The sequence below is a fragment of the Dermacentor andersoni genome, chromosome 3 (assembly GCF_023375885.2).
Source record: "Dermacentor andersoni chromosome 3, qqDerAnde1_hic_scaffold, whole genome shotgun sequence".
NCBI classification, from domain to species: domain Eukaryota; kingdom Metazoa; phylum Arthropoda; class Arachnida; order Ixodida; family Ixodidae; genus Dermacentor; species Dermacentor andersoni.
The window spans coordinates 54,097,207-54,123,218 of record NC_092816.1 but is presented as its reverse complement, the minus strand read 5'-3'; the positions used below and the strand labels follow the sequence as shown (position 1 = coordinate 54,123,218).

General features: G+C 51.0%; 2 protein-coding genes across 2 annotated transcripts in view; one reads left to right on the top strand and one right to left on the bottom strand.

The window, feature by feature from the left end:
* The window catches only part of LOC126520829 (uncharacterized), a 51,423-nt gene that overhangs the window by 21,888 nt on the left and 3,523 nt on the right, over positions 1 to 26,012 (top strand). The window contains exons 2-6 of the mRNA XM_050169621.3: positions 16,180 to 16,868; positions 17,717 to 19,085; positions 21,126 to 21,277; positions 23,331 to 23,498; positions 24,377 to 24,468. Coding sequence (XP_050025578.2) covers positions 16,180 to 16,868; positions 17,717 to 19,085; positions 21,126 to 21,277; positions 23,331 to 23,498; positions 24,377 to 24,468 — 2,470 coding nt within the window. The remainder of the gene's footprint in view (positions 1 to 16,179; positions 16,869 to 17,716; positions 19,086 to 21,125; positions 21,278 to 23,330; positions 23,499 to 24,376; positions 24,469 to 26,012) is intronic.
* Positions 8,405 to 10,577, bottom strand: LOC129380988 (uncharacterized). The gene has a single exon (XM_055063368.2). The coding sequence runs from the start codon at positions 10,311 to 10,313 to the stop codon at positions 8,490 to 8,492; it is 1,824 nt and encodes a 607-aa protein (XP_054919343.1). The 5' UTR covers positions 10,314 to 10,577; the 3' UTR covers positions 8,405 to 8,489.

Sequence of the window (26,012 nt, the reverse complement as noted above, 5' to 3'; positions counted from 1 at the left end):
GCGTAGGCTACGGTTGGGCGTCGCGTTTGGCAATGCCTACGCGTTCCGCATAGGGATGGCCGACACCGCAGCATGTGGCGATTTCGGCGATGCGGAAACAGTTCGTCATGTTCTTTGCCAGTGCCCGCAGTACAGTGTGCAGAGACAACCGCTTTCCGTTGCGTTCAACCAGTTGGACGACCAGCCTCTGTCGGAAGAAAGAATTCCGAAACATCGACGCGACTTAACATCGTATCACAAGGCCGTGCAATCGCTACTGCGCTTCTTAGAGATCTCTTCGCTTACCTGTTCTTCTCTTTCTTTTTTCTTGTTCCTTTTTTTTCTTCCTCTCGCTCTTTGTCGCCTTTACAACCCCTATATTCCCCACCCCATAACAGGGTAGTAAACCGAAAACTCGCCTCTGGTTAACCTCCTTGCCTCCCCTCCCTTTCTCCCTCTCTCCCCCTCCCAAGAAAACATAGATAGATAGATAGATAGATAGATAGATAGATAGATAGATAGATAGATAGATAGATAGATAGATAGATAGATGAGAAAACGAAGACAGACAAAAAACATGATGATGATGACATGAGCATCCCTTTGAAACAGAGTTGTATCACATGCCACCGATCTTGTCTTCAAAAACTCTGTGGTGCAGTTTATATTATCCTCTGTAAACATTTCACTTCATGGCGTATTCTTTCCTTCGCGTCACCGGCCTCCTAACCGCCGATTTATTAGTCTCCACAGCTCTCCCCCTTATTTTTCCTTGTATTTCCCCGACTCTCCATCATGCTAAGCTTACATGATGATGATTATGATGGTGATGATGATGATTTGTGGGCATCCCCTTAGAAACAGTGCGGTGACAAACAGTCACCTAGCCTGCTTGAACTAATAAGGTAATCTATACGCGTACATGGATGGATACATGCTATGAGCGGCCCCTTTGGAACGGGGTGGTGGGTCGCGCCACCAAGCTCTTCATTCTTATTATATTACCTAATGTCCTAAAAAAAAGAGCTTCTCTTTGAATTATCATAAATCGTTTCTTTCCTAATTTCGTTTTTTTCTCTTAAGTAGTTACTCACGGCAGGTTTAGTTTCTATTAGCGCAGCCCATGAGATTATCTCAGCCTCTCTGATTTTCCGCTTCACATTCTTTGTTGCCATGTTATGCGGAATTGCAGAGCCATATATAGGGCCTCGGAGAAGGCGCCGTATCGAGGCCAGGCAGCCAACCGTCTCCAATATTGAAGAAAGTGGGTCGGACATGCGAAGAATGCTATCGCACTATAAAAAATAAACACAACTGTGAAACATACCTTCTGTCGCTCCGCGATTTTACAATAACCCGTTTCCGCCAGACAGCGACCGCTAAGAGAATCATGAAGTTGTTGTGACCCATCCGCCAGCTCTATCGTGCGACGCATCGAAATGCGTCTGAGGCTGATTACAGTTCCCGGTGTCGTAAATATATCTTCGCAGACGTTCCCTTTCTTCAAGTCGGGTATAATACTAATGATATTGATAAATATAGGGGATACTGCGGGCCAATACCACCGTCTCATTATGCGGTACTGCGAATCAATTTTCACCGCCTGGCTGTTCTTTAATCTTCACCCAATGGCCTACCCAATCGAACCCGCGACGTAGTTCTCAACAACAGAACGCCCGAACCACCACTTGGAGGTTCCGGTCAAATTTCCCACTTTCTTCTTTTAAATAAAGCATCTCGGTTTGCCACAGTCCAAATGAGATACGCAGCTTTGCGAACCACGTATGCGTAAAGTCAGCAGGTTCAAAATATGTGCAGCCGAAAGTAAAAATGACATCCGCAACTGCGTCGGGCCGCGGAATCACGACAATGACAGATGATACAGCAACTGCGCACAACGCACGCGTCTGCCGCGAGCTCATTTCGTAGGCATTCATGCTTAACGTCCAGTGCACGCATCAGTCGTAATTATCACAATTTGCGTATCCGCGCTGACGTTACCGCGCGCTGGAGCATGGCGTATGTCACGCGCTATATCGAGTTCACGATGACAGCTGCATGCTCCCGACGCGCTCGCTGCGCCTGCATTATAAACGAACAGTACCGAACTTTCCTGACCTCCCCCCTCCCCCCCTCCCTGGGCGCGGTAGCTCGGTTGCTACGGCGTTTTGCTGACACGTGATCGCTCGCTTGGTTCCCAAACGGGGTGGCCACGTGGCCGCCATTCTGTTGTCGGGACAGAACGCGAAACCGATCGGTGTATTCACGTTGCACTTGTAACATTTGCGTAAACGTTGGAAGGACACTAACGAGAAAGATAATTTTAGCTGTATTAGAAAAGTACCCTTCTACAATACCAAAAGAAGGGGGAGGGGCGGGGGAGAGTCTGCGCCTACCGTGAGTAACGGCTTCTTGGTATAAATAAGCCCGAAAAGACGCATTACGCGAAAGGTGGCGACGCAGCCTTGAAGTTCCCGAACCCTGCAGATCGCCATGGTGTCACGGATATCGACGTCGTCTGCTCGGGAAATAGTTAATTTCTTTTCTTAAATAGGCTTCGTTGTGTTTCAAAAGAGCCAAAGACTGAGCTTAGAAAGTTTTCGCAACGTTTATTGAGCCACAATTCTTCGAAGCTGAATTTACAAAAAAAAAAAGATATATTGAAATCCGTGACGTCATACAACGTACTTGCGCTGGGCTATCGCAAATCAATCAGTTTTCGTGCACATATAATTAAGCGTAAGTGTTGCATTCCCCGCAGAAATTACGGAGGCGAATATGTTACATCTCGAAATGAATTCGTCTATACATTGGTAATAAAACGATAGCTGCTAGATCGGCTTCGGAACATCCTCACCCAAGACGGGTGCAATCTTTTCTTTCTTTTGTTTTTCCAATCTTGTTAGCATTCATACTCGGAAGACGCAACTCTCTCCTTTGACGGTTCTTATTTTTCCCGGAGCCACCCGAATTCATGAAACGAAGTAAACCTCACCATATCGTTATAATTTTCTTTGGTAATGCTACCTTCTTGGGGCAGATTAATTGTGACCACCTGAGGTTATCTAACGTGCACCCAATGTATTTTCTTTCTTGCTTTTTTATTTCGCCCCCGTCGAAATGCGGCCGCCTCAATCGGTATTAGATCCCGCGATCTCGTGCTTTTCAGCGAAACGCCATTGCAACTAACCCACCGCGGTGGGTCCAGAATACAGAATAGCCAGCGGTATTAAGAAATAAATAGCGTTATCTCGAGCTAAACTAATTTGATCATATCAACGCCTTCCGGAAAGCCTGCTTTCGTCCAACAGGGAAAGGCACGCCGCAACCGTTCCGTCGAAGGTTCATGCCCCCTTGCAACGTTTGTGCGCGCAAAAGCCTTCACGCGTCAACGGCCGCCTACAACCGGCGTCGTCTGGCGCCGACGCGCGCCGACGCGCTTTGTTCCGGACGCGTCTCTCCGCATTCTTTCCGAGCGAAGGCAGGCAAGCAGCAGTCGGTCTCACGTCACTCGTCTCGCGTTCGACAAGCTGCTGCCGCGCCGAGTTTCACAGCTTCATCATTCACCTGTCTTCGTGATGCGCTGCCGCATATCGCTCGAACACGAGGCGGCGCCGGAGCAGCCACGTGCATGTCTGGTGCATGTCTAATCAGTAGAACGCGTGAGCCGTACACAACAGTCGACGGTGCGCCTACCGCAGCAGTGTTTCGAAAACAATATGCATCTGCCGCTGCTATCGTATTTCGACGCCTGAGCCGTACACTAAAGGGCTTTCCAATTGATGCCTGCGTGTTTGACCCGGCAATGCTGAGATATATTTGTCACAGTTCGCTGCAAGCGTATAAGCGCTCGCAGAGTTATGTACAGAAACTACGCCGCAAATAAATAGCTCCAGTCTTTAAGTTAGGCTAAAAGAATATAGCCCGCGGGGGCGCAACAAAACTGACAAGGAACTAACCCTCGCATTTATTGAAGGACACATGCGCATTGGCTGAGACACGCGAGAAACACACAATACTTGGCATGCGCTCTTGTATATCTGGGAATAAGAATCAGCTCATGACTAGTTGCGCACGTGTGTGAAGGTAGATTGCTCCCTATAGCAGTGCTTTTCTAGCCGACACTCTATATGCACCAATGTAAACATCAAACGATGCAAATTAGTGCCTCGCTTCGAGCCGTTCGGATGTCCAGCCTTTCCTAGTGGCAAGGAACTCTGCGCTTGCACGGCTTTTCCCGCCTTCGGGTCAGAAAGCTACACGACACTGACGTACCTAGGGTAACCAAACCTGATTGACCGTTCACAGACACGATCTCGAGCCACGATCCTTGTGCGCCCTTCTTTCGTTTTTTCCCTTAATCATCCTTCCCGTCTCCGTTAATCCGTCTGAATTAGCAAGCCGTAACCTTGTATGCTGAATTCATGATCAGAATTCATGATCGCCAGTCAGCCTCTAGAGTCTGTACAGCAGCACGTTTGTCTACGTCATTTACTCACAGGGGACCGTGATCAACAGAAATAAATTTACAGAAGGATAAAAATGGGTCGGAGTGCATACAGCAGAAATTACTAAATCGTGCCTGGGAGCTAACCACTGTCGTTGAAAAGAAAACTTTACAATCATTGATTTCTACCGGTGCTAACATTTGGGGCAGAAACATGGAGGTTAACAAAGAAGCACGAGGGCAAGTTAAGGACTGCGAAGAGAGCAATAGAACGAAAAAAGAAATAGAGGATGCTTAAGGTTCGCCTTTAAGAGTGGAACACTGACAGCATTCAAAGATATCCGAGCGCTTCTCACGTTTCCTGGCAACTGCAGCTTATGTAACCGGAATGTTTACCGGGAAACGCTGGCTGACTGACTGACTGACTGAAAAACTTTATTGTTTGAAGTATTTACAGGGAGCGTGTGGAGCAGTCCTTAAGGGGCCGTTCCTTATACAGACTAGGTGGGCACCTCATTACAGGAACCCATTGGCTGTAGCCGCGGCTTGGGCACGGCCGACCAGGGCCTTCTGGCTCGCCAGGTCGGAGCAGCCGAGCAGGGCCGCCTCCCAGTCCTCCCGGGTAGGGTTGGGTATAGGGGGAAGGTGAGGGGTTGATTGGCACGCCCACACCATGTGGAAAATGTCCGAAGATTTTTCCTCACAGTGCGGGCACTGCCCTGAGCACGCAGGGTCGAAATGTTTTTGGATTGCCGGGCACAACAGTGTTTTAGTATAGAGGCGAAGGAGTAAACGCTCCTCCGCCTTCGTGAGGCCCTTACAGGGCTTAGGAAAGATTGCATGGCCGTATTGGTAGTGTTGGTTGATTTCCTTGAAGGTAAATACCGGATTGGGGTCGGAGTCCGCAGCGACGGGAGGCGAAGGCGATGCCCGGAGAGTGAGCGCGCGGGCAGCGGCGTCGGCCGCTTCGTTGCCCTCGAGACCCTCGTGCGCGGGAGTCCATACTATCGTGCGGGGCGCGGGGACCCCGAGATAATTGCTGCCTTGAAGTAAGCGGTACGCCAAATAGGGAATGAAGCCCCTTTCAATGTTCCTGCAGGCCCCTCGTGAGTCGCTAATAATGACCCGCGAGTCCTGATCTGCGGCGGCGAGCGCGATGGCCACCTCTTCCGCATGTGTTATGTCTTGTGCTTTGAACGTTAGCCCGTTCACCGCGGTGTTTTGGTGGACGACTGCGGCCGTAAACCAACCCCCATGGTGTGGGCCGGAGGCGTCTACGTAGAATACTCCGTGCTTGTTCCCATAGTGACGTGCCAACGCTTCCGCGCGCGCGAGGCGCCGGCCACTATGGTCGTCTCGTGTCATGTTGGCCGGAAGAGGGCGCACGTGCAGGGCGTATCTCCAGATTTCCGGGATGCGCACGCGCTCTTCCGTCAGTGTTGGATGGTGGATGTGTAGTCGGGCAAGAAGGCGGCGACCCGACGACGTCTTTGAGAGTCTTGTGTAGTGGTTTGTCAAGTGTGCTTCTCGGAGTTCCGCGAAGGTGTTGACCATTCCCAGGCCGAGGAGGCGCTGGTTGGATGTGTTGATCGGGAGGTCGAGAGCACGCTTGTAAATTTTACGGAGAATCACCTCGAGGGCGTTCTCGTCAAACCTGCGAAGGTGGAGGTAAGGAGTCGAGTACAACACTCGACTGGTTACGAATGCATGCGCCAGCCGCAAAGCGTCTTTGCACCGTAACCCCCCGCGTTTATTGGAAACCCGGCGAACCATGCGGCCCACCTGGTCCCCCACCTTGCGCAGTTTGGCCAGTGTTGTGTCGACTCGGCGGTGTTTATGAATAAAGAGACCCAGTACTCTGATCTGATCGTATTCTGTGATGGGTCCATTTGGTAGGGACAGTTCGATTTTGGTAGTGCACTTCGGCGAGGGGCGAATGTGCACAAATTGCGATTTGGCCGGGGAGCATTGAAGGCCGCAGCGGCGGGCGTAGGCATCCACGATCTCCGCCGCTTGCTGCAGGTTGGCTTCAATGTCTCCTACCGATCCATGTTTAGCCCAGATGGTGATGTCGTCGGCATACAGCGCGTGCTGTATGCCTTCTACATTCTCCAGCTGAGCCGGGAGTTTCAGCATTGCCAAATTGAATAGTAGGGGTGAGAGGACCGCGCCCTGCGGGGTACCTCTGGTGCCTAATTGGTAGGGGCCGTGTTCTTCATCTTGTATACGGATGTACGATTGCCGGTCGGAGAGAAATTGTTTAACGTATTGAAACGTGTTGTGTCCACAGTTGGTTTGGGAGAGGTGTGTCAGAATTATGTCGTGTGTGACATTGTCGAAAGCCCCCTTCAAATCGAGGGCGAGTACTGCCTTGTCATTGAGGGGGTATTCGACGGGATTTAGAATTTCGCGGTCTAGTTGAAGCAGAACATCTTGCGCGGACCGGTGCGGGCGGAACCCGAACATGGTGTCTGCGAAAACGTTTTGGTTTTCCAGAAACTCGGACAGCCTATCTCGCACCATAGTCTCCATCAGCTTTCCCGCACAAGACGTGAGGGAGATTGGGCGGAGGTTGTCCGTGGTTATGGCTTTGCCGGCTTTCGGAATGAAAGTGACCAGGGCGGTCTTCCATTCGATTGGGAGGATTGCCTCACCGAGCCAGATTGAGTTTATGTATGCGAGGAGCGCCTCGTAGGCGGGGTCGGGAAGGTTGGCAAGTAGTTTCACTGTTATTTTGTCTCTTCCCGGCGCCGTTCCTCGCTTCATTTTAGTGAGCGCCGCCTTCAGGTCGTGGAGCTGGAACGGTTGGTCCAGCTCCGCGTTCTCGGAACCTGCATACGAGTACGCTGGCCCTCGGGGGTCCTGTTGTATACAAAGGTACTGATCGCGTAGTTTGCATGCTAATTTTGAGATGTCTCCGTCGAAGCTATGGATAGCCCGTTGGAGATGTTTTTGTGTCTCGGCTCTGGTTTGAGTCGGATCGATCAAGGCGCGAAAGAGACGCCAGGTGCTCCGGCTAGACATTTGTCTAGCGGCCGTGTTGCATCGGTCCACCCAATTCGAGTCGGCGAGCTGGGCCGCGTACTCTGCTGCTCGTTGGGTGAGCTCGGCGATGCGAATTTTGAGCCTCCGATTGTGTTTTTGGCGGCGCCACCTACGGACGAGGCTGTGCCGCGCCTCCCATAGGTGCAGGAGGTGGTTGTCGACCTCCGGCGTGGCCTCCGATAGTTGAACTTGTGTTTCCGCCGAACGAAGGTGTGCAACCAATTCTTGTGACCACGCGTGGTAACCTTGTTCGTGGATAGGGGCCGAATTAGTGTAGTTTTGCCGGAACTTGGTCCAGTCGGGTAGGCGGGCTTGGGCGTGGGATCTTGCCAATGGTTTGCTTCTGACGGTTGTGTTGAGTATGCAGTGGTCACTGCCGAGGGTTTCCTCGGTGTTGGCCCATTCTGCGTGTCTAATGTTTTTGGTGAAGGTAAGGTCCGGACACGTGTCCCGAGTCACGGAGTTACCCACCCGCGTTGGATGTGCAGGGTCGGTGTGAAGAGTCAGGCCCAGCGTGGACGCAAGTTCCGCTAGCTTGCGCCCGCGCTTTTCTTCACGCATGTACCCCCAGAGTGTGCTGTGAGCGTTGAAATCGCCCACGATCACCAGGGGGTCCCTGCCCGCAGCCTTCAGGGCGCGACTGAAGAGAGCTGCGAAAGTTACATTTTTGAGCTTGGGAGAACAATAGATGTTGAGTATATGTAATGGTGCGTTTTGTTTCTTAAGCGGAAGAAGGGTGACCATCACATAGGAATAATCAGTATTGAGTTCCAAATCAACCTGGTTGGCTGTATAATTTTTGTGCACGCAGATACAGGAAGAGGGGTCCTGCTGGAACGTGGTATAATTTGTAAGGGTGGCGCCGCTCCCTGGCTCCTGGAGGGCAACCACCGCGGGGAGTGAAGCGAATGTTGACAGGAAAAGCCGGAGGTCCGCCCGCTTGGCGCGGGAGCGGAATCCCCGGCAGTTCCATTGGGTAATTTGGATGGGGGTGGCCGAATTGGTACGGAGAGAACGCTTAATTTGAGGGCTGTCCGCCATGGTCATTGAAGGGAAAGACCGATTGCAGGGACGCTGCTCCGGAGCCAGCACTCGCGGGGAGGGGAGCATCCTCCAGTCCGGAGAGCGAGCAGCTGTCATTGTCTTCTACTTCAATTTCAATGGTGCGTCGCGACGTTTTCGGACAGCGGCCAGACACGTCTTTTATAAGACCGCCGGTTCGTCGGACGCCACGCGAGGATTGAGCGATGTGCTGTGCGACGATTGTCGGAATGCTTTCAGTTATTTTGGCGATGGCGGAGGTGATTGCCGCGGAAATTTGACTTTCTAGGGTGTTGAAACGCGCATCTATGCGGGCCTCTAGACGGGCCTCAAGTGCAGCTTCCACGCTCAGTGCTGCATTCGGTGCCGCGGGCTCACTCTCCATAGCCTCAGTTGCGGGGGTAGAGGGGGGAGTGGTAGGCTGTTTTGACTGCGATTCCAGGAGCGTAATTTTTTTGAGCAGCATCTCAATTTGGCCCTCGAGAGCTGCAATCTTGGCTTGCTCGGCACTGCGTGCCGCAGGGGGGGAGGAGGTAGGGGAAGAGGAGGCAGCCCTGCCCGTACCGCTCACCTGCGTTCCGTGTTTCACGGCGTTGGCCCAGGCCCTGGCCTCGCCTCGTGGTGGCGACGTCGACAGTTTTCCAGTGTCGCCGTGTGGTGGCGGCTGCGTCGGCGGTCGCTTGCCGGCTCCTCCGGTAGAGCTTCTCGGTGCCGGCTTCTCGGTGTTGCTGTCCTCCCGGCTCGGTGACTCACCGGGGAGGCCAAGATGGCGGCTCTTGTTCTTGGCCGCCATTTTCCTCTTTGTCCCGCCCTTCGGGGCGGCCATCTTGTGTGTGCGGAATTTTGCCGCACACTCACGTGAGTTTGTGGCGTGTCCACCGCCACAAACAGAGCACCGTGGAACACACTCGTGAGGGGCCCGCACCCCCTCCACAAGCGGGGCTTGTTGCCCGCAGAGTCCGCACGTGTTCTGCTGCGTGTTGGGACAAGCATCCGCTCGGTGGCCGACAGCCCCACACAGGCCGCAGGCCGGGATTGTCCGGTAGTAGGTTTGCACTGGGATGAGCATGTTCTCATAGTGCACAAAACGCGGTTTCTCCCTCCCGGCGAAGGTTACCCGAGCTTTGTTAGAGGAGCCGAATTTCCTCACCTCGACAATGGTGCCTGCTCTCCATTGCACCTGCTCTCGAAGCGATTCAGTGGTGTCAGAGTTGCTGACGACGATGACGCCGTGGCAGATATCGCCTCCGTCTTGCCTAAGGTATCCGTGGAGCGGAATCGGCCCACGGTCGGTGTTGATTGAGAAGTCCCCGAGGAGCCGATCTGCCGCTGCCGGGTTCGGGGTGTGGATCAATATCAGGTTTTGTTCACGGGACGGCAGAACCGTAACAGACCTTGCCACCTCAGGCCCGAGGTAGGCCGTAATGGCGGCACCGTAGCGGTTCTCCGAAAAGGCTTGGTGCAGCGACACATGCTCGCGTGGCTTGAGCACGACCACGAAGTCATCAGGGCCCGGTTTTGGAAATGGCCGAGGCTTCCATTTGGTAAGGACCTTGCGTTTGCTTCCCGCAGCGCGCGAAGCGGGAGGCTGCGTCTTGCCGGCCGGTGTGCCGGAGACTGGGGCGGCGATGGACGCCGCCGTCTTGGCTTGAACGAGCGAGCGACGCGCGACCGCTTCATTGAGAGATTGGTGCCGAAATGTCGGAATAGGAGCGGAGTTTTGATCTTCTGATGTTGAAACCGTCGTCCAGGCCATGGCGTCGGGATCGTAACCCCTCAGGAATGACGTGGGAGCCGCCATTTTACCTCGGGAGGCCGGTTCCACGCCGCCGGGAGTCGGCGTCGCCGTATGGCCTAACGGCGTCGCCCACGTAGGCGGGTGTAATTCGGTCGTAAAATCTTCAAAAGTGGTCCCACCTGGTGAACATTAGTATCCACGTGGTCCAGAAGGTTTGCTGCGTCGATTGACGTCGGTCTTGCTGGGGTGCAGAGGATTGAGCCGTGACTCCAGCCGAAAATCGACGGAGCCGACACACCACACGTCTTACGCCGTCGCGCGCTAGCAGCGTCCTCCTCTGCGAAGAGGAAGAGGCGCTATTTTCTGCAGCCGTTCAGGGAGCACAACTCAGCGAAGGTGACATGACATCGCGGCGATGCACACGCCCCGCACGCAACGCCTCACGCGCTACTGCGGCGGCTGGTGTTCCGAAACGCTGGCGGCGAACGCTATGCACGAAGGCGAGCTTTCTGGTAGAAACGCGGCCTCTGGCGTGGGCCAATCCCGGAGATAGTGCTCAGCTGCGCCAAGAAATTACATAATTTCCAGGTTCCTGTTATTGTTTCGCACATTCAGTATTTAAGTCTGACAATAGTTAACATAAAAGGGATGCACTGTGGGTGTTTTGTTTCATGACATTTGTCTGTGGGCTGTCATTCTCAGAAGTCCGAGGACTAACTTTGTTAAGAATGTAAAAAAAAAAAAAAAAAGGTATGAGCAACTTTAGTGACAGAATGGCGTGGCAATATAATAAGCATATACCGCATGTCACGTAGCAAGGCGTGGCATAGACATATGCCTAAATATATGCGGAAATTTTCGCTCTCGGACAACTCCGCCGACGGCGACGATGACGCCGACAGCGACACCGGATTTTCTGCACACGGGGGCCCTTAACGATAACACGTTAAAATGTTAGGCGTGGCTTTAAGAGACAGGAAGAGAGCGGTGTTGATCAGAAAGCAAAACGTGGATAGCCGATACTCGTCATCATGAGAAAAAAATGAAGCTGGGCAGGCCAAGTAATTCGTCGAGTAGATCACCGGCGGGCCACATTAGATTTACAGAATAGGTGCCAAGGGAAGGGGGAAGCGCAGTCAGGCACGGCAGAAAATTAGGTGGGGTGACGAAATGAGGAAATTTGGAGGCGCACGTTGTAGTCAGCTAGCGCAAGCACCGGACCAGTTGTAGATGGCTGGGAGAGGCCTTTGTCCTGCAGTGATGACGATGATGAACCTTGTTTGCATAACGTCCCATCGATTTTTCGTTGTATATGCGGCGCGCGTGTGTGCGCGGTGACTATACGCTTGAGCACGCGGTTGCTTACCATGTGCGTGCACAGGCTCCCGGAACCACACCTTTCCTTCCCGCCACGGTGGCTCAGTGGGCATACGGCGTGTCGCTGCTGAGCACGATGTCGGGGTTACGTCTATACCGCGGCCGAGGCGGTCACATTTCGATGGAAACGAAACGTACAAAACGCTCGTAAAATTTACACTTGGGTACACGTTAAACGACCCTTCGGTGGCCGAATTAACACGGAGTCCTCTCTGCTGCAGCTTGCCTCATTATCATATCGTAATTTGGCACGTAAAAGCCTTGAACTTTATTTTTTTTTTCAGGGCTAGTTAAACTGACGCTCTCTTGGTGAACCGCCGCGCATTTCGCCTTTTTTAGGATCTCTCTGCCTTTCTCATCGAAGTAGTGAGAATTTAGCTACGTGACCTAATTCCAAAGCTTTCAGTCTCCGTATAGAGCTGCAAGCTGCGTTTATATTGCTGGCGTGCTAGCGGCCGTAATTCTGCCCGTGTCGTTTGAGTGGAAAAGTCACTTTTGGCGTTACATAACTAACGTCTAGCGCTTCGACGCATGACTAACGGTGTGATCATTTTTAAGCTTTTTTTTATTTTTATATATACGCCTGTTGCAGATAGCGTAATTCTAGTTCTTGAGCCATATTGCTCGAAAAGGCGGACATTATATGTGCGAAAAATCGAAACACATATTCAACTAATCAAAGTCACAATTTACTTCCTAATTAATTACTTTACGCCACTTATTGCATGTTACGAATTGTAGCCGGCGAGTTTGTCAGACGTGTCCACTTGGAATGGACTTCCAGAATTGTACCAGTTTGGAGATATGCGCAATCAAACTCGCCGTGAAATAAAGCAGTGCTGGTCCACTTACTTCTTTAACAAAATTCTCTTCATGCATTTAAGCACGAGGGTAACTGCAGCGCCCGTGTATTTCGTCCTACACTTCGGGAAATAATATCTCGGTTTCATCCTGGAAATTCATTTTAAGCGTATGCGTCCTGAAAACTCACCGGCTGGCTACAATTCGTAAATTGAAATTGGTGCCGCAATGTAATTAAGTAAAAAGTTAATTAGTGATTGTTTCAATTTCTCGGTACAGTAAAGCCCGCCTCTTCGAGTAATCCAGCTCAACGGCAAGAATTACGATGTCTACCACAGGCGATTTTTAATGTTTCCGCAAAACTTTAAAAATGATGACCCTGTTTTAGACGGACTGTCGGAAGGGGTGGGGAGGGGAGGGGGGGGGGGGCGATCGGCTGGCGCATTCGAGGGCTGCGCGACGTCGATATAACGGCGACGAAGGGCATGTCGTCACCTCTTTCGTGAAACCCACCTCTGCCGCTGGTTTAGCAAATCAACGAGGCGATTAAATTGATATTTCCTCGAGTGCTAGGTATAGAACACGAGCACATTAGCGGCCACGAACAGAAAAAAACAAGAAAGCGACGTTGTCGATGGCGCTCGAAGAAAGCCGTCGGAGTGATTACGACAGCAGGATGAGTCAGCGCAGCAGCTGCTAGCGAGAACTGCACAAGTGGGAGCATACATGCAGCGGTCAGGAGTGAAAGGAATAAAAAAAGAAAGAAGAGTAGCGCGGAAAACGGTAAAAGACTGAGGCCGGCGCCGGCTGTCATTATTAGAGCCACATCGCAAAGAAGGAGCAACACAATCCCTGTAGGTTTGTTCGCAGTCTCTCCAGAGTCTTTTCTTATTCTCCGCGGCTCAATCGTTGGCAGCAGCTGCACAACCTATATGCCAATACCTTGGCTGCAATCGTTCATGTTTTGAAAGCGCACGTGGTAGAAAGGAAAAAGCCAGAGCGCCGATGCTCCCCTGCTATCTCTTCGTATTTGTCTGCGGGCTTCTATCGCTGATAACAGCGCTTCGCTCCAGAGAATTCACTCGCGTAGCATTCATTGTCAGTAGAGCCCAGGTCTAAGGCACCTCGCCTCTGCTGATATTAGATATAGGCGTTCAACACCATTTTGTCTAGTGTAATATAATCCCACACAACCGCACGAACGCGTGCGCGCACGCACACACGCACGCACGCTCGCTCACTCACTCACTCACTCACTCACACTCACTCACTCACTCACTCACTCACTCACTCACTCACTCACTCACTCACTCACTCACTCACTCACTCACTCACTCACTCACTCACTCACTCACTCATTAATTAACCATTCACTAGAATTCAGCGTTTTCGCTAATCCCAAGCCCAGTAAACTACTGTGGCTGACTCAGCGGCATCATGCGTAAAAGAGAGACATGCTATCTCAAGTCACTACAGTGTCAGTTTTATGCGGACGGCCTTTACTTTTTTTGCTTGGCGCAACAGTTCGCCGAGCCCTCGCTAGAGCTCACTAGGGCAGCCATGCGTGCTATGAACTTGCACGTTGGACGAGTGTATGCTGCGAGCACGCATCCGGTGCATGTCAGTGCTTTTCAAAAACACGGGCTATCCGCATGCTGAGCCGAGTCGCAGCTGTTTCCGCGATGTCCTTAACCGGCGCCACTGTGACTGTTCTGTGTGCCTCCGCACGGGCCGAGGTCACAACACCGTGAGCGCTTCGAATCCGCGGCGATGGCATCAACACAGTCAGCTGAAGGGAGGGACGTTTGGGCCTGTGACTGCATTCGTGAGTAGAGGCCCACAAAGACGGTAGTCGTCGTCGTTATAGCCTTCTGAAGCTTTTAGTATCTTTCCCATCATTTCATTTTTTTTTAATTTGCTGTTAAGTATATTTAGAAAAGACAGCTCATCGTACATAAGAGACTTGAACAAAGATTCCAGAGCGCAAACACCGGCTTTAACTTGTATTCAAAAGCAACCTTGTCCCCTATGCCAACTCTGTTCGTGGTTAACTCCAGAATCTAGCGTCTCCAAGAGGTTAAAGGAAGAGAGGTACTGCTCGTAGGCCATGCAGTTAAAAAATGAACGACATGAACAGAAGGTGAGATGTGAACAGAAAGTGGAAATGAGTGATCAAACAACAATGTTCAAGACAGGTGCGTTCCTAACATGCGGAATGAAGAGCTTACTGTGGCTTGTCTGGGGAATAATTGCGTAGACGGATGTTGGGGGCATGCTGTGGACGAGGCGATGACGAGATTACAGCATAGTGCAAAGTCAGGACCATTACGTCGACAGATGGTAAACGTTACGCTGTCATATCCACTCGAAGAGCGAAGACGGAGGCTAGACAGTACGACATCGTGAACCGTATAAATGTTCGCATACCGTGTACGTGTACGTGAAACGCGTACGTCTGTGCTCCTTCTTCTACGTGCGAGACTGGGCTAGCATAACGATGTGCATGGGTCTGTCTGTTGTAAACGTTTGACTGAGTTTTCACGATGTCGCATGACGCACGAAATATTGAGCTCCAGGACGCCTGATCTATCCTATGTTTACTTGCATCGCGTTCGTGTTCGAAGCTGTCCATCAGCATAACGTTGGACTTTGTCCTCCTTCGTCAGCTTATATCCTGCTTCATCAGTTTATCAGGAGCACCAAGTCCAATTTTACGCTTATTGACGCTTGGACCATATCTTGTGTCTACTTCCTCTGTTGCCTCGACTGTGTTGCACATCAGCTGTCATCGCCGGCGGAAATCGAAGCACGCAGGCAGCTGTGCAGAGCGAAGTTCACGGGCCGTCTAGCGCTCTGCGTATGTGAACCGATGAGCAAGCGCGAAATCGTTATTGCACATAAAATACCTGAAAACAGCTTACTTCTCTAAAAAGGTGCAAAAAATAAATAAATAGGCTTGGCAGACTAGTTATATTCTCTCAGTCTCACCGGCTCTTTCCCCGTGAAGTCAGCCGTAGTTGGAGGAGGTATTCACTATATATTTGTTCACGTGTCGTGTGTCACAGATCCTATCATTTCTTACTGTGCGTTCTGTAGACGCACAGTGTTTGTTTGTTTGTTTGTTTGTTTAGATAGATAGATAGATAGATAGATAGATAGATAGATAGATAGATAGATAGATAGATAGATAGATAGATAGATAGATAGATAGATAGATAGATAGATAGATAGATAGATAGATAGATAGATAGATAGATAGATAGATAGATAGATAGATAGATAGATAGATAGATAGATAGATAGATAGATAGATAGATAGATAGATAGATCACCAAATGAGAGAACGTGAGGAGAAGGATATACTAATTATGGTCAGAAAACTTTCTTTGACCTCCAACGGAACCTTACTATGCAGGAACTTTCGCATTTCGCACTTCGAGACATAGACTAACCATAGAGAATTCAAATGGAGTATGTCACCTCTAGCTGTACATCCGTTCGTACATGATCAATGAACTATTTATGAATGCCTAGAGCTTACATTCCATGAAGAGAGAAAAATAGCTTTACTGAATATTCATAAATTAGCAGATGATGGTCAGGCCTCTAAGTCTGGAAGCTCTCTGGTCGCACGCATCGTCTCCGATTCCATGTAAGCGGGCCAGGTGCGGTTGATACTCGACGTCTATGCGCGTGCGTTTTCCCAATCTCTTCCCTAATGCACCTCCTGCATTTTTTCTTCTGTTTGCAGTCACTGCAGAGGTGCACGACAACTCCGGCAACGCTGACAGCTTCGGCAGCAGCGCCAAGACCGAGGAGTCCAAGGGCGCCGGCGGCGGCAGCTCGTCCGACTCGAACGCCAGCACAGACGAGGGCATCTGCCAGGACGACGCGACGCTCGAGGAGGACTGCAGCGAGAAGCGCGATTCGGACGCCGCGTCCCTGACGCCGCAGAGCGCGAGGCGCAAGGCGCCTTCTCCGGACGTCGCCTCGTGCGCCTCGTCGGTGGCCGGGGGTCCCGACGACCCCGAAGAGGACGACGACATGGCCGGACGTACCACCATCTTCCACAGCTCGCAGATGAAGTGCAAGTCGCCGCCGCCGCTGCCGCCACTGCAGCCGCAGCAGCACTCGCCGGCGCCTCAGCAGCCGGCGCATCAGCCGGTCTCAGCAGCACAGCCACCGGCTCAGCAACAGCAGCAGCAACAGCAGCAGCAACAGCAGCAGCAACAGCAGCACCAACAGCAGCACCAACAGCAGCACCAACAGCAGCACCAACAGCAGCACCAACAGCAGCACCAACAGCAGCACCAACAGCAGCAAGTGCAGAACAACAGCAGGACCACTCCCTCCCCTGCCATGCTGAAGCCCGTCTCCAAGACGTCTTCTCCTCGGTCGCCGATTTGTTCCAATGGCAACGGCAGCAGCGACACGCCGAAGGTAAGTAAGGGGGTGCACGCGGCTATACCTCTGATCTCAAGGTACGAAACCCCTAATGCGAGCTCTTAATACAACGGCAGGGCTCTCAACTGCTTTGGCCGGAGTAATTGTGCGCGCCATATTTTAGTTGGTTACTGAGAGCTCGCGTGCTACATAATATAGTACGTTCACGTCAATCTCGCGCTACTTGTGGAGTTCACTTTGCTAGGGGCTTCCTTGTTCTATAGATGCATGTATCTCAGCAGAATGAACGCATTCTTGCACGAAATCAGCTATTTGAAGGAACCTTAGCGGTATTGTACGAAGGCGCGCGCCTCGTTTTTCCTCGTTTTTCTCATAGGAGGTTAACTGTCCACAAGCCATTCGCGTCTGCAAGCTATTCGCGTTACTGTCGTGTTCTTCCTCCATGTCTTTCGAGTCCCTCGTTTCTGTGCCTCGGCGTGCGATCAAGCGCCTTCTTCCCCCCTTCTAAAAAAAAAAAAAAAAACGTTTTCCTCATGCCGACTATATCCGATAACATCACATGGACATATCTATGGGAAACACATCATGTGGTAAAAACAGATTTTTATGTGGGATCATATATGTTTCATATCGGATTATAGCATATGGCAATTATGCAGCATATTGACCTTTTCAACAGGATAATTTATTTTCTTTTTGTATTTTTTACCTTTGTAAGTAGTTTACTCATTAGAAGGCAGAAATCGTGCTTCGCCGCCATCAACCATAACTTCAATGAAAGCAATAAACAGCGCAGTGAGCGGGTGGAGGAGTGAGCGAGAAGAGCGCCGAGTTTGCTGAATTGACAGTTTTCAGTGCACTGACGAATCCCTTTTTTTTTGCAGTTTCCGTCGCAGGCGCTTCTTCGGCCCACACCTGGGTCCGCGCTGCTTCGCGACATGCCGTACGCGTCTCCCCCGCTGCGCAACAAGTGCTCCTCGCTGGCCGACCTCCTCGACGCTGACCAGCAGCACCACCAACAGCAGCAGCAGTCGCAGCCCCAGACGTCGTCGGGCCACGCCACGTCGTCGCCCAGCCAGCCCCGCGGCCAAGTCAAGAAGCCCTTCGAGAACGGCATGAAGAAGGCTTCGTCCACGATGTCGCTGGTCACGCCCCCGCTTCAGCTCCCTCCCGCACCGACGCCTGCAGCCTCCGTCAGCGCCAGTGACGCGTCCCTCGCCGAACTAAGCAGCAGCAGCAGTGATTCGGACTACGAGACCATCTGCACGGTGTCCACCTACAAGGAGGACAAGCTGGTCAAGTCACTCAGGCCGGTGACGCAGGCCGCAGACACTTCTACCTCCTCCACGACCTCCACGTCATCACCCGCAACGCCTTCACCGCCTCCGCCGCCACCGCCCTTGTGTACAGCCGTGTCATCGCCCCCGCCTCCACCGCCGCTGCCCAAGAGCTTCGACATCCGGTCCACGGAGAGCACGCTACGACGACCCGGGTCGCTGGGCACCAGCAACGGCGGAGACTGCTGCCGCTCGGAGACATCGTCGAACGCGGACGCGGACGAGACGGCGTCCTCCGTGAGCACCACGCTCAGCGAAGAGAGGACGCTACCGAGGTTGTTCGAGAGACCCGTGCCCTTCATTCCGCCCATGTTCATGCAGCCGCCGGACTCGGACACGAACCTCAAGCCTTCCGAGTACCTCAAGACGGTGTCCAACAAGCCCAAGCCGCACCTGACAAACAAGGACTCGAAGCTCGAAAACGGCGTCGCGACGAAGAGGCCCCTGGGAAGGGTCATCGATACTCCTCCGGCGGCTTCCGCCCAGAACGCCGCCAACGCACATTCCATGACGCTGCCACTGACCGCAAGCATCGCGAGTGTCGCCAAAGCGCTCAACGGACTCAACGGTCTGGGCAGCCCGCACAATGGTACCAACGGTCACGGCCTCGGGTACAACGGGCTCAGCGGCCTCAACGGAACGAAAGCAGGCAACGGAAGCCTGTGCGGCGGCAGCGTCAGCAGCGGCAGCGTGAACGGAGACGACTCGCCCACGCCCTCGCTCTGCGAAGAGAAGATTCACAGCAACGGTTCGGCTGTGAACGGCGACGTCAGCAGCAGCTGCAGCACTAACAGCCTGCCGCGGTCCATTCCGTCGACGCCATGTTCCCCTCAGCCGAACGGCGGTGCCTTCTCTATCACCAAGGAGCAGCTGCAGAACGTTCAGCTCAAGAGGACGGACAAGCCAAGCACGTTGGGTGAGTCAGTGCAGTAGTGCGGGGCACAATGGTGCGACATTTTCGACCACTGTGTCTTGGCAGTTACAGATCTTCCTGTCGGTATAGGCAACGCAGCTGGCAAAACCGTCAGCATCATACGACACCGATTGTATGCGGCTGTAAAATGCCTCTTTCTGAAGTTAGTTTATAACTTTCTTCTTTTTCTAGCTAGTCTGCGATCGAATCTGGCAACAACGCCTTTCCAGCGCAATCGTCTACTGGCTTAGATAACCAGGCCAGCACATACTACAGTGGCTGCCACGTAGAAGGATGTGGCCTTAACCTGCGTAGCCTGTGAGCAGGGACAATTTTTTTGAAAAATTGCAGCGTTGTAATTCTCCAAGAGATTTTGTTCTTTTGCAGCTTCGTACTGCGGATAAATTCTAGCTTTTCATTTCATGAATCCATCTCCGTTGATGATATGTGCAAAACTTATTTTCGTTAAATATTGCACGGTTATTTCGTATTTCTGGCATGACCTGCCTGCACACACTGATACTGAACTGAAAGAGAGAAAGATATATCGAGAGAGGTAGTCAGCCCTTATTGTGGCAACAGTTCTTATCTCGAGTCGCCGATGTCGCGGAGTCAGGCGAAATAAAGATTTGTTGTCGACCTACGAGTTGAAGCGCAATCGTCAAGCAGGTAGGCTCCCCCCCCCCCCCCCCCCCCCCCATTTCTACGGCTCAATGTTTTTCTACACCACAGAAATGCTTGGCTCTCAAGTTGATCTAGAGTGGACATGATGTCACATTCGGGAGACAATTGCAGGCCCCCTTCTTTTTGTCTGTTAGTGTTGCTTAAGTCGCGTGTTTTTTTTTTTTTTTTCGAAGGCAGCCAAAAATGTCTGCAAATCGAGTGCTAAAAATCGAACCTTTTTAGTTTAGAAACCGGATTATCGGGAGTGGTAGTCATTGGAAAGCAATTGCAAGTTGTGAGTTATAATTTTCTAGCTAATTAGTTAAATGGGATTAATATATTCAATTAACGCAGTAACGTGACTACAGTGACAATGTAAAATTAGTAGCTACTGGCGACGGGATATCGTATCGGTTTCCAAATCACGCGGAAAGTCCTTCTCCTATAGGTACTGCAGCATGAGAAGGTTTCTCACTCGTTCGCTGGAAAACTGAAACTGGGCGCTCGAGGTGCGCAGAATGTCACGTGCGCAAGAAACGTCAGCTGCTGACGTAGTTCTGACGTCTCGCGCTCTTCGCCACTTGCAAGCCAAAGCATCTTTCTTATTTTGACCTGGTGATTACGGTTCGTAGCGCGTGCTTCCCTCACATCTCGTCGATGCGCCGAAACGAAGCTTAGTGCACTAGCTGTGTGGTCACGCTTAATTCTCTAGAGATTTGCGTCGCGGCGCGTGCTATCAGGGCTCTCTTTTTTAGAATAAAGCGGTTTTCCTTTTTTTTTTTTTGCGTGTGCCTGCCGAAGAAGTATTTATCTTGCTGTTTATGGTCATATAAGTTAACATTTAGCTTGTCAGTGATAATGGATTTTCAGTGTTTTGCAGTGGCGACGGCAGAATGAGAACGGGGCAGGAGGTGCGCATCGAGGCACCCTAATCCCTTAACAGGCTCTTTCCTTCGTTCTCTTCTCGACTGCAAAACTTCCAGAAAGAAAGATATAGTGATCGTGGAAAGGAAGAGGCGCTATTTTCTACAGCCCTTTAGCGCGCACTTCTCGGCAAATTTCAAAGGGCCTTATTTTTTTTCTGCAGTGACTTTCTCTCTCCCCACTGCCTCCTGTAGCCCCTCTACGCACCGGCGTATAACCTCCTCTCCTCATCAGCGCTGCGTGCCCTCTCCACTTTGATAAGGCGAGAAGAAACCTTTCGCAAACGTGCCTAAATATCGGTCAATAAGCAACGGCACACGTGCGCGTACGCGCTTTCGTAACAGCAGGCTTGTTTAGTGCATTCCGAATCACAGAGCGCGGCCGAATTGCTACGGCGCACCACCAGCCTTGCTTGAGACGACGGCATGCATTGCGTTCAACACGCGTTTCTCGCAGAGCGGTGCGTCCTGCTCCAGAAGAGCCCGTGCAGCACGCTGGCCGAGCAGAAGAGCACCATCATCGAGGAGCTGAAGCAGTCCATCGGCACCCAGGGAGTGCACGGCGTGCGGAAGCTCAAGGAAGAGCGACAGAGGCTCGAGGAGGAAAAGGTACGTGGAAGGCGGCTGCGAGGGTTTTGAAGACCGTCGCCCAGCGACATGTACGTTGAGCGTCCCGGAGGAACGCTGAACAAAACTTACGCTGAACAACTTCTTGAGCGAATCGCAGCAGCGATCTTGTTACGCATGCTGCTAAGCAGGGCATCGACTTCGGCGCACAAATTTCGTCTCCATCACGAGAGCTGTCACGATCCACGCTATAGCAATGTTCCACGGGGCTGCGTATCGCGGTAGGCTAAAGTATTCTATAGTCAAGCGGTGCCAGCATGCTTGCCAGCTTGCGTGCACGCAAGACAGAGGAGAATAACACGAACGCTATAGTCTTCTTACTATAGTAGGGAAATGCCTGCTTTGCGAAACAGTTGCGTTGAAATTTGCATTGTATTATCTCCGACAATGCTACGCCAACTGCCCTGCAGTTCTAAAGCTTTCTAAAGGCCGTCGCAGTGCAGCGGGAGTGAATATTCTGAAGGTTTAAACAAACGGACAAAAAAAAAAGATACAGCTGTCCGAATCGCCAATATATTCGAATCGCTCAGTGTAGTCTTAAGCGGGAACCACATGGTTAGCTTTGTTGCTTAATTTCGGTGTATAACCCTGGGGTGCCTGTATTTTGGACAGCGCGATGCCTGCGCCTTAATCTCCGCAGTATTTCTGTTACATCATCGGCGCACTACGCGGCGTCGGCACGCATCCTCGTTATCGCGCGGCGCGAGGTATCACGCCCAAGACACGTCGTAAAACATATGACGCACCTGGTTTACGAATTCGAGGTTACACTGTATTACATCAGGCCTGTGTCAGAAAGAATCCGCTCGCGGCTTATAGACCTCTGTGTAGATAAAGAGTGTGCGGACAGCGAATGAACTAGCACTTGTGCTTTCACGGTCGAAGATTCCAGCTCCTTTTCAAAAGGCCGCGCCATGTCTATAGTTGGCTAACAGAAGCAGCAGAGAGTCAGCGTATAGCGCCGAGGACACAGTTCAAAGTGAGGTACACGTTCCGAGAAGTGCCTATAATAAATACTAGGCAGCCAAGGTGAGTAGATTCATGTACCGTGTTGTTCTGTACGCGATAAACTTTCCTGCGCACCTTCGAGTATACCTTTATCTTGCCTGGCTTTCAGCTGATAGTGATATAAGCGAACGTGATTCGTTCATGGCTGTGAAGTACTTACTGTTCGTATGTGTGTAACCGCAGTTTCTACACCCTTTGAGGGCGGCATTGACACACAACCGGAGAGCGTCAAAAAGAATATTGCATGATTCTTTTTTTTTTCGTTTCTGTAGTGCGCTTCCTGGTAATAAAACGGTGCAAATAGCGGCGGTCCGTTTCTTTATCAAGGCTGAAGAAAGGACGGGCCACTCACGTTTGGCCCTGACACAAGGTGCACTCTTTGTAAATCAGGGCCACCTTAAAGCTTTCTTTCTTTCTTCCTTTCTTTCTTTCTTTCTTTCTTTCTTTCACAGGTGTTGTCTACATCTGGCAGAGGTTGAGTAAGTTCTCAAGAATAATACAAAAGGATCATTTAATGCAAGCGGTTTGCGCTGATGTGTGCTCTTGTCTTCGGCGCTTTTGGTGCTAAACACGTTCACGCAAAATGTAACGAGTGTGATCTCGCTCTGGCACACAAAGCAATAGAAACTGCTGCGTGGATTAGTATACTCAGTGACAAACTAAAAATTCAGTATAAGAATACGTACCACTAGGTCGTTTTTAAATTCGGAGTTCGAGAAAGAAATTCAAAACGGAATGAAAGAAATATGAGAATATGAGGCCTTTTGCTGTCAGGCGTAATCCGTACGCTAAATGTCTGCTCATATTTGGCAGAACCTTCGGGGGCGCGGCCCGAATCGAAGAACAAACACCACGCGTCCGCGGAAGTTTGCCTTTATAATACGTAGCTGAACTAATCGCCGCGCGAAACGGCTTCCGTCGACGTCTTGCTGTAGCCATGTGTGCCAGGTGCGTCTCGTTGATGGCTTCTCTTACGGGGACGTTCTTGCTGAGTCACGGAGGCGTGAACCCACCATTCTTCTCGCAGGAGAAGAAGAAAGCCGAGGAGCTTCTGCAGCAGATAAAGGCGACCAACTTCGTGGACACGATACCCGAGAAGGATAACAACGGCTGCGTCATCCCCGCCTGGAAGCGCCAGATGCTCGCCAAGAAGGCGGCAGACAAGGCGCGGAAGGAGGCAGAGGAGGCGCTGCAGGTATTTGTCCGTTAACCATTTGACCGTTAGCTGTATTTTCTGTCCCGGCAGTCGGCAGGGACGATGAATCGGGGTTTGTCCATATAACGTGCGAGATAGGCGCTGAGTGTTACGTAGGACAGACGGTCTGTACATGTCCAAAGACAACGAACAAGGAGGCCTTATGAACTAGCTCAACAAAAAAAGAGCAGTGACAAACCTTCCATAACATTCGAAGGTGGCGGCAGTCTAATTCGTGCATACACACATTGCAGATGCAAGCCCCACTGTCAACGCGTCACGATCTGACTAGCAGGTCTATCTTTGTTCGTTTTCTTTTTCAAGCCGTAAATGTACGTGTAGATTTTTTTTGTCTTGAAGAACTGCATCACTTCAAGACGTGTCATTTCATCAGAGCACAGGACATATATAGCCTTGACAAGGAACAAGGTGCAGATGTGCAGGGCAGGTACGCATGCATACGATGCTGATGATTTGTTAGGTGGAAACAAGATGGGATAAGCAGACTTATTATGTGGCGAAGTTAGATAAAGCAAGCACTCTCGTATAACAAATGAAGACCTCGTCATGAACTGGGGAAAAACCCGTTAAGTTGTAGCCATAAACCAATTTACTCGTTGAAGGAGCGAGCTTTCGCTGGTATAACGTGACATATGTGCTTACCAAGGTTAGCCGGAGGAAAAGGGGTAGCGGGCTGCGCGATACCTCTTTGAATACGGTGGCGAATGTTCTGTCTCAAACTACAACTTAAGAGAAAAGGGGTTGTTCCTTCAACCATAGCAGGAACTAAGAGCACAAACATGGACTTAACTTGCGTGAGTTTGCATCAAGACTCGTCGCATCAGTGTTCTTATGCCGCTTTGTTTTCTTTTCAACAGAGAGAGGCTGAAGCGAAGAAATGGACATCAGTGCCTGCTTGGAAACGTCAGCTTCTCATGAAGAATGGCGACGCTACATTACCAAGCAGCAGGTGCGTATTGCTCCTGGCAAGATATGCGCGAAGCCAGTTACGCTTTTAAATGCCCGGGTATCGTTCATTGCGTAGCTGACCGATCAGCCTACCCAAAAGCTGAATCTTTCTCTTCGCTATGCATTACCAACATGATCGTGAGTTTGCGTAGTCACCGACATCTTGTGAACTTAAACGCACGCCTTCAAGACAGGCCCATTTGAGGCTGTGTCAAACAGTCGCACCAGGTTACAGCTTCGCCAAGCACTTCAACGGTCCTGGTCACATTGACTGTTTCGTTGAGTTTTGTGTCCACAAAGCAACTGTTTCTGTCAACTAGCCAAGACCGCGAATCTGCGTTTATGGATGATTGTCAATGGAAGCAACCAAAAGTGGTGCTAACCTAGGAATTGTCCATCATAAGCAGCTAAGGTTGGAAATGGCAAAACTATTGTTCATTTGGAATAGCCGGGTTGGGTTGGTCACACATTAGTTGCAGACTTAAACTAGTTTGATTCTTGCTGACAAAACACTCACTGTTCATGAACATTTGGCTCGCACAAACGTGAACCGATTCATTTATGTGCACCAGCCAGGATTGTGGACGGCAAATGTCCAGGTATGGCATGACGGTGACATTATGATGGCCGATATGACCTCATCGACTACGGCGCTAACCATGGGTTTATTCATTTCATCATGCGAAGATATAGCAATTATGAAGGGACTGTTGCTTTGAGATAGCGAGATATGACGCTTACATAATATCAGCTGTTCTGCTTTGTAATGATTGACCGGCTGTTCACAATGGTACACAGCCAAATTAGAGCTGGCAAATGGATCGTTGAATTTAACTATACTCCGCTTCAGACATCAGGCGCCACGATGTGAATGCTACGCAAGAAGTTCGGCGATACAATATATGACACCGCGTATTCCGTCAATTCTTCGCTGACCGTTCCGTCAGTGCTTCGCTGCGCCAAGGGCGTTCGCTCGCGCGAGCATGCACATGTGTAGCTGCCGCGACTGGCTGCAAATAAGAACCCGAAAACAAAAACAACGAAAAGCAAAATTGATCCAAAACAACACGTTAGCAGCCGTACACCACAGTTTCCGTGTTTTTAAGGATTAAAGCTTTTTTTTTATTCAATACTGAGCCTACATAAAAAACCGTTTCGGACAGTTTTGCTCAAAAGACATCGAACCATTTCTAAGTGTGAGCACAGCCACTGCAAAAAAAAACAACAACAACAAAAAAGTCACTGTAGCCTCAACAGCATTGCGCCTGATGTCTGAAACCAACCATAGCCAGACGTGACGATGACGTCGCGATTATCGATGCAAACTTCTTAAAGAGCGGCGAGTGATTCCGAGCATCTACTTTCCCCAGACCCGCCGAGGTTGCTCAGTGGCTATGGTGTTAGGCTCTGCTGAGCACAAGGTCGCGGGATCGAATCCCGGCCACGGCGGCCGCATTTCGATGGGGGCGAAATGCGAAAACACCCGTGTGCTTAGATTCAGGTGAACCTCGGGTGGTTCGAACTTTCCGGAGTCCTCCACCAAGG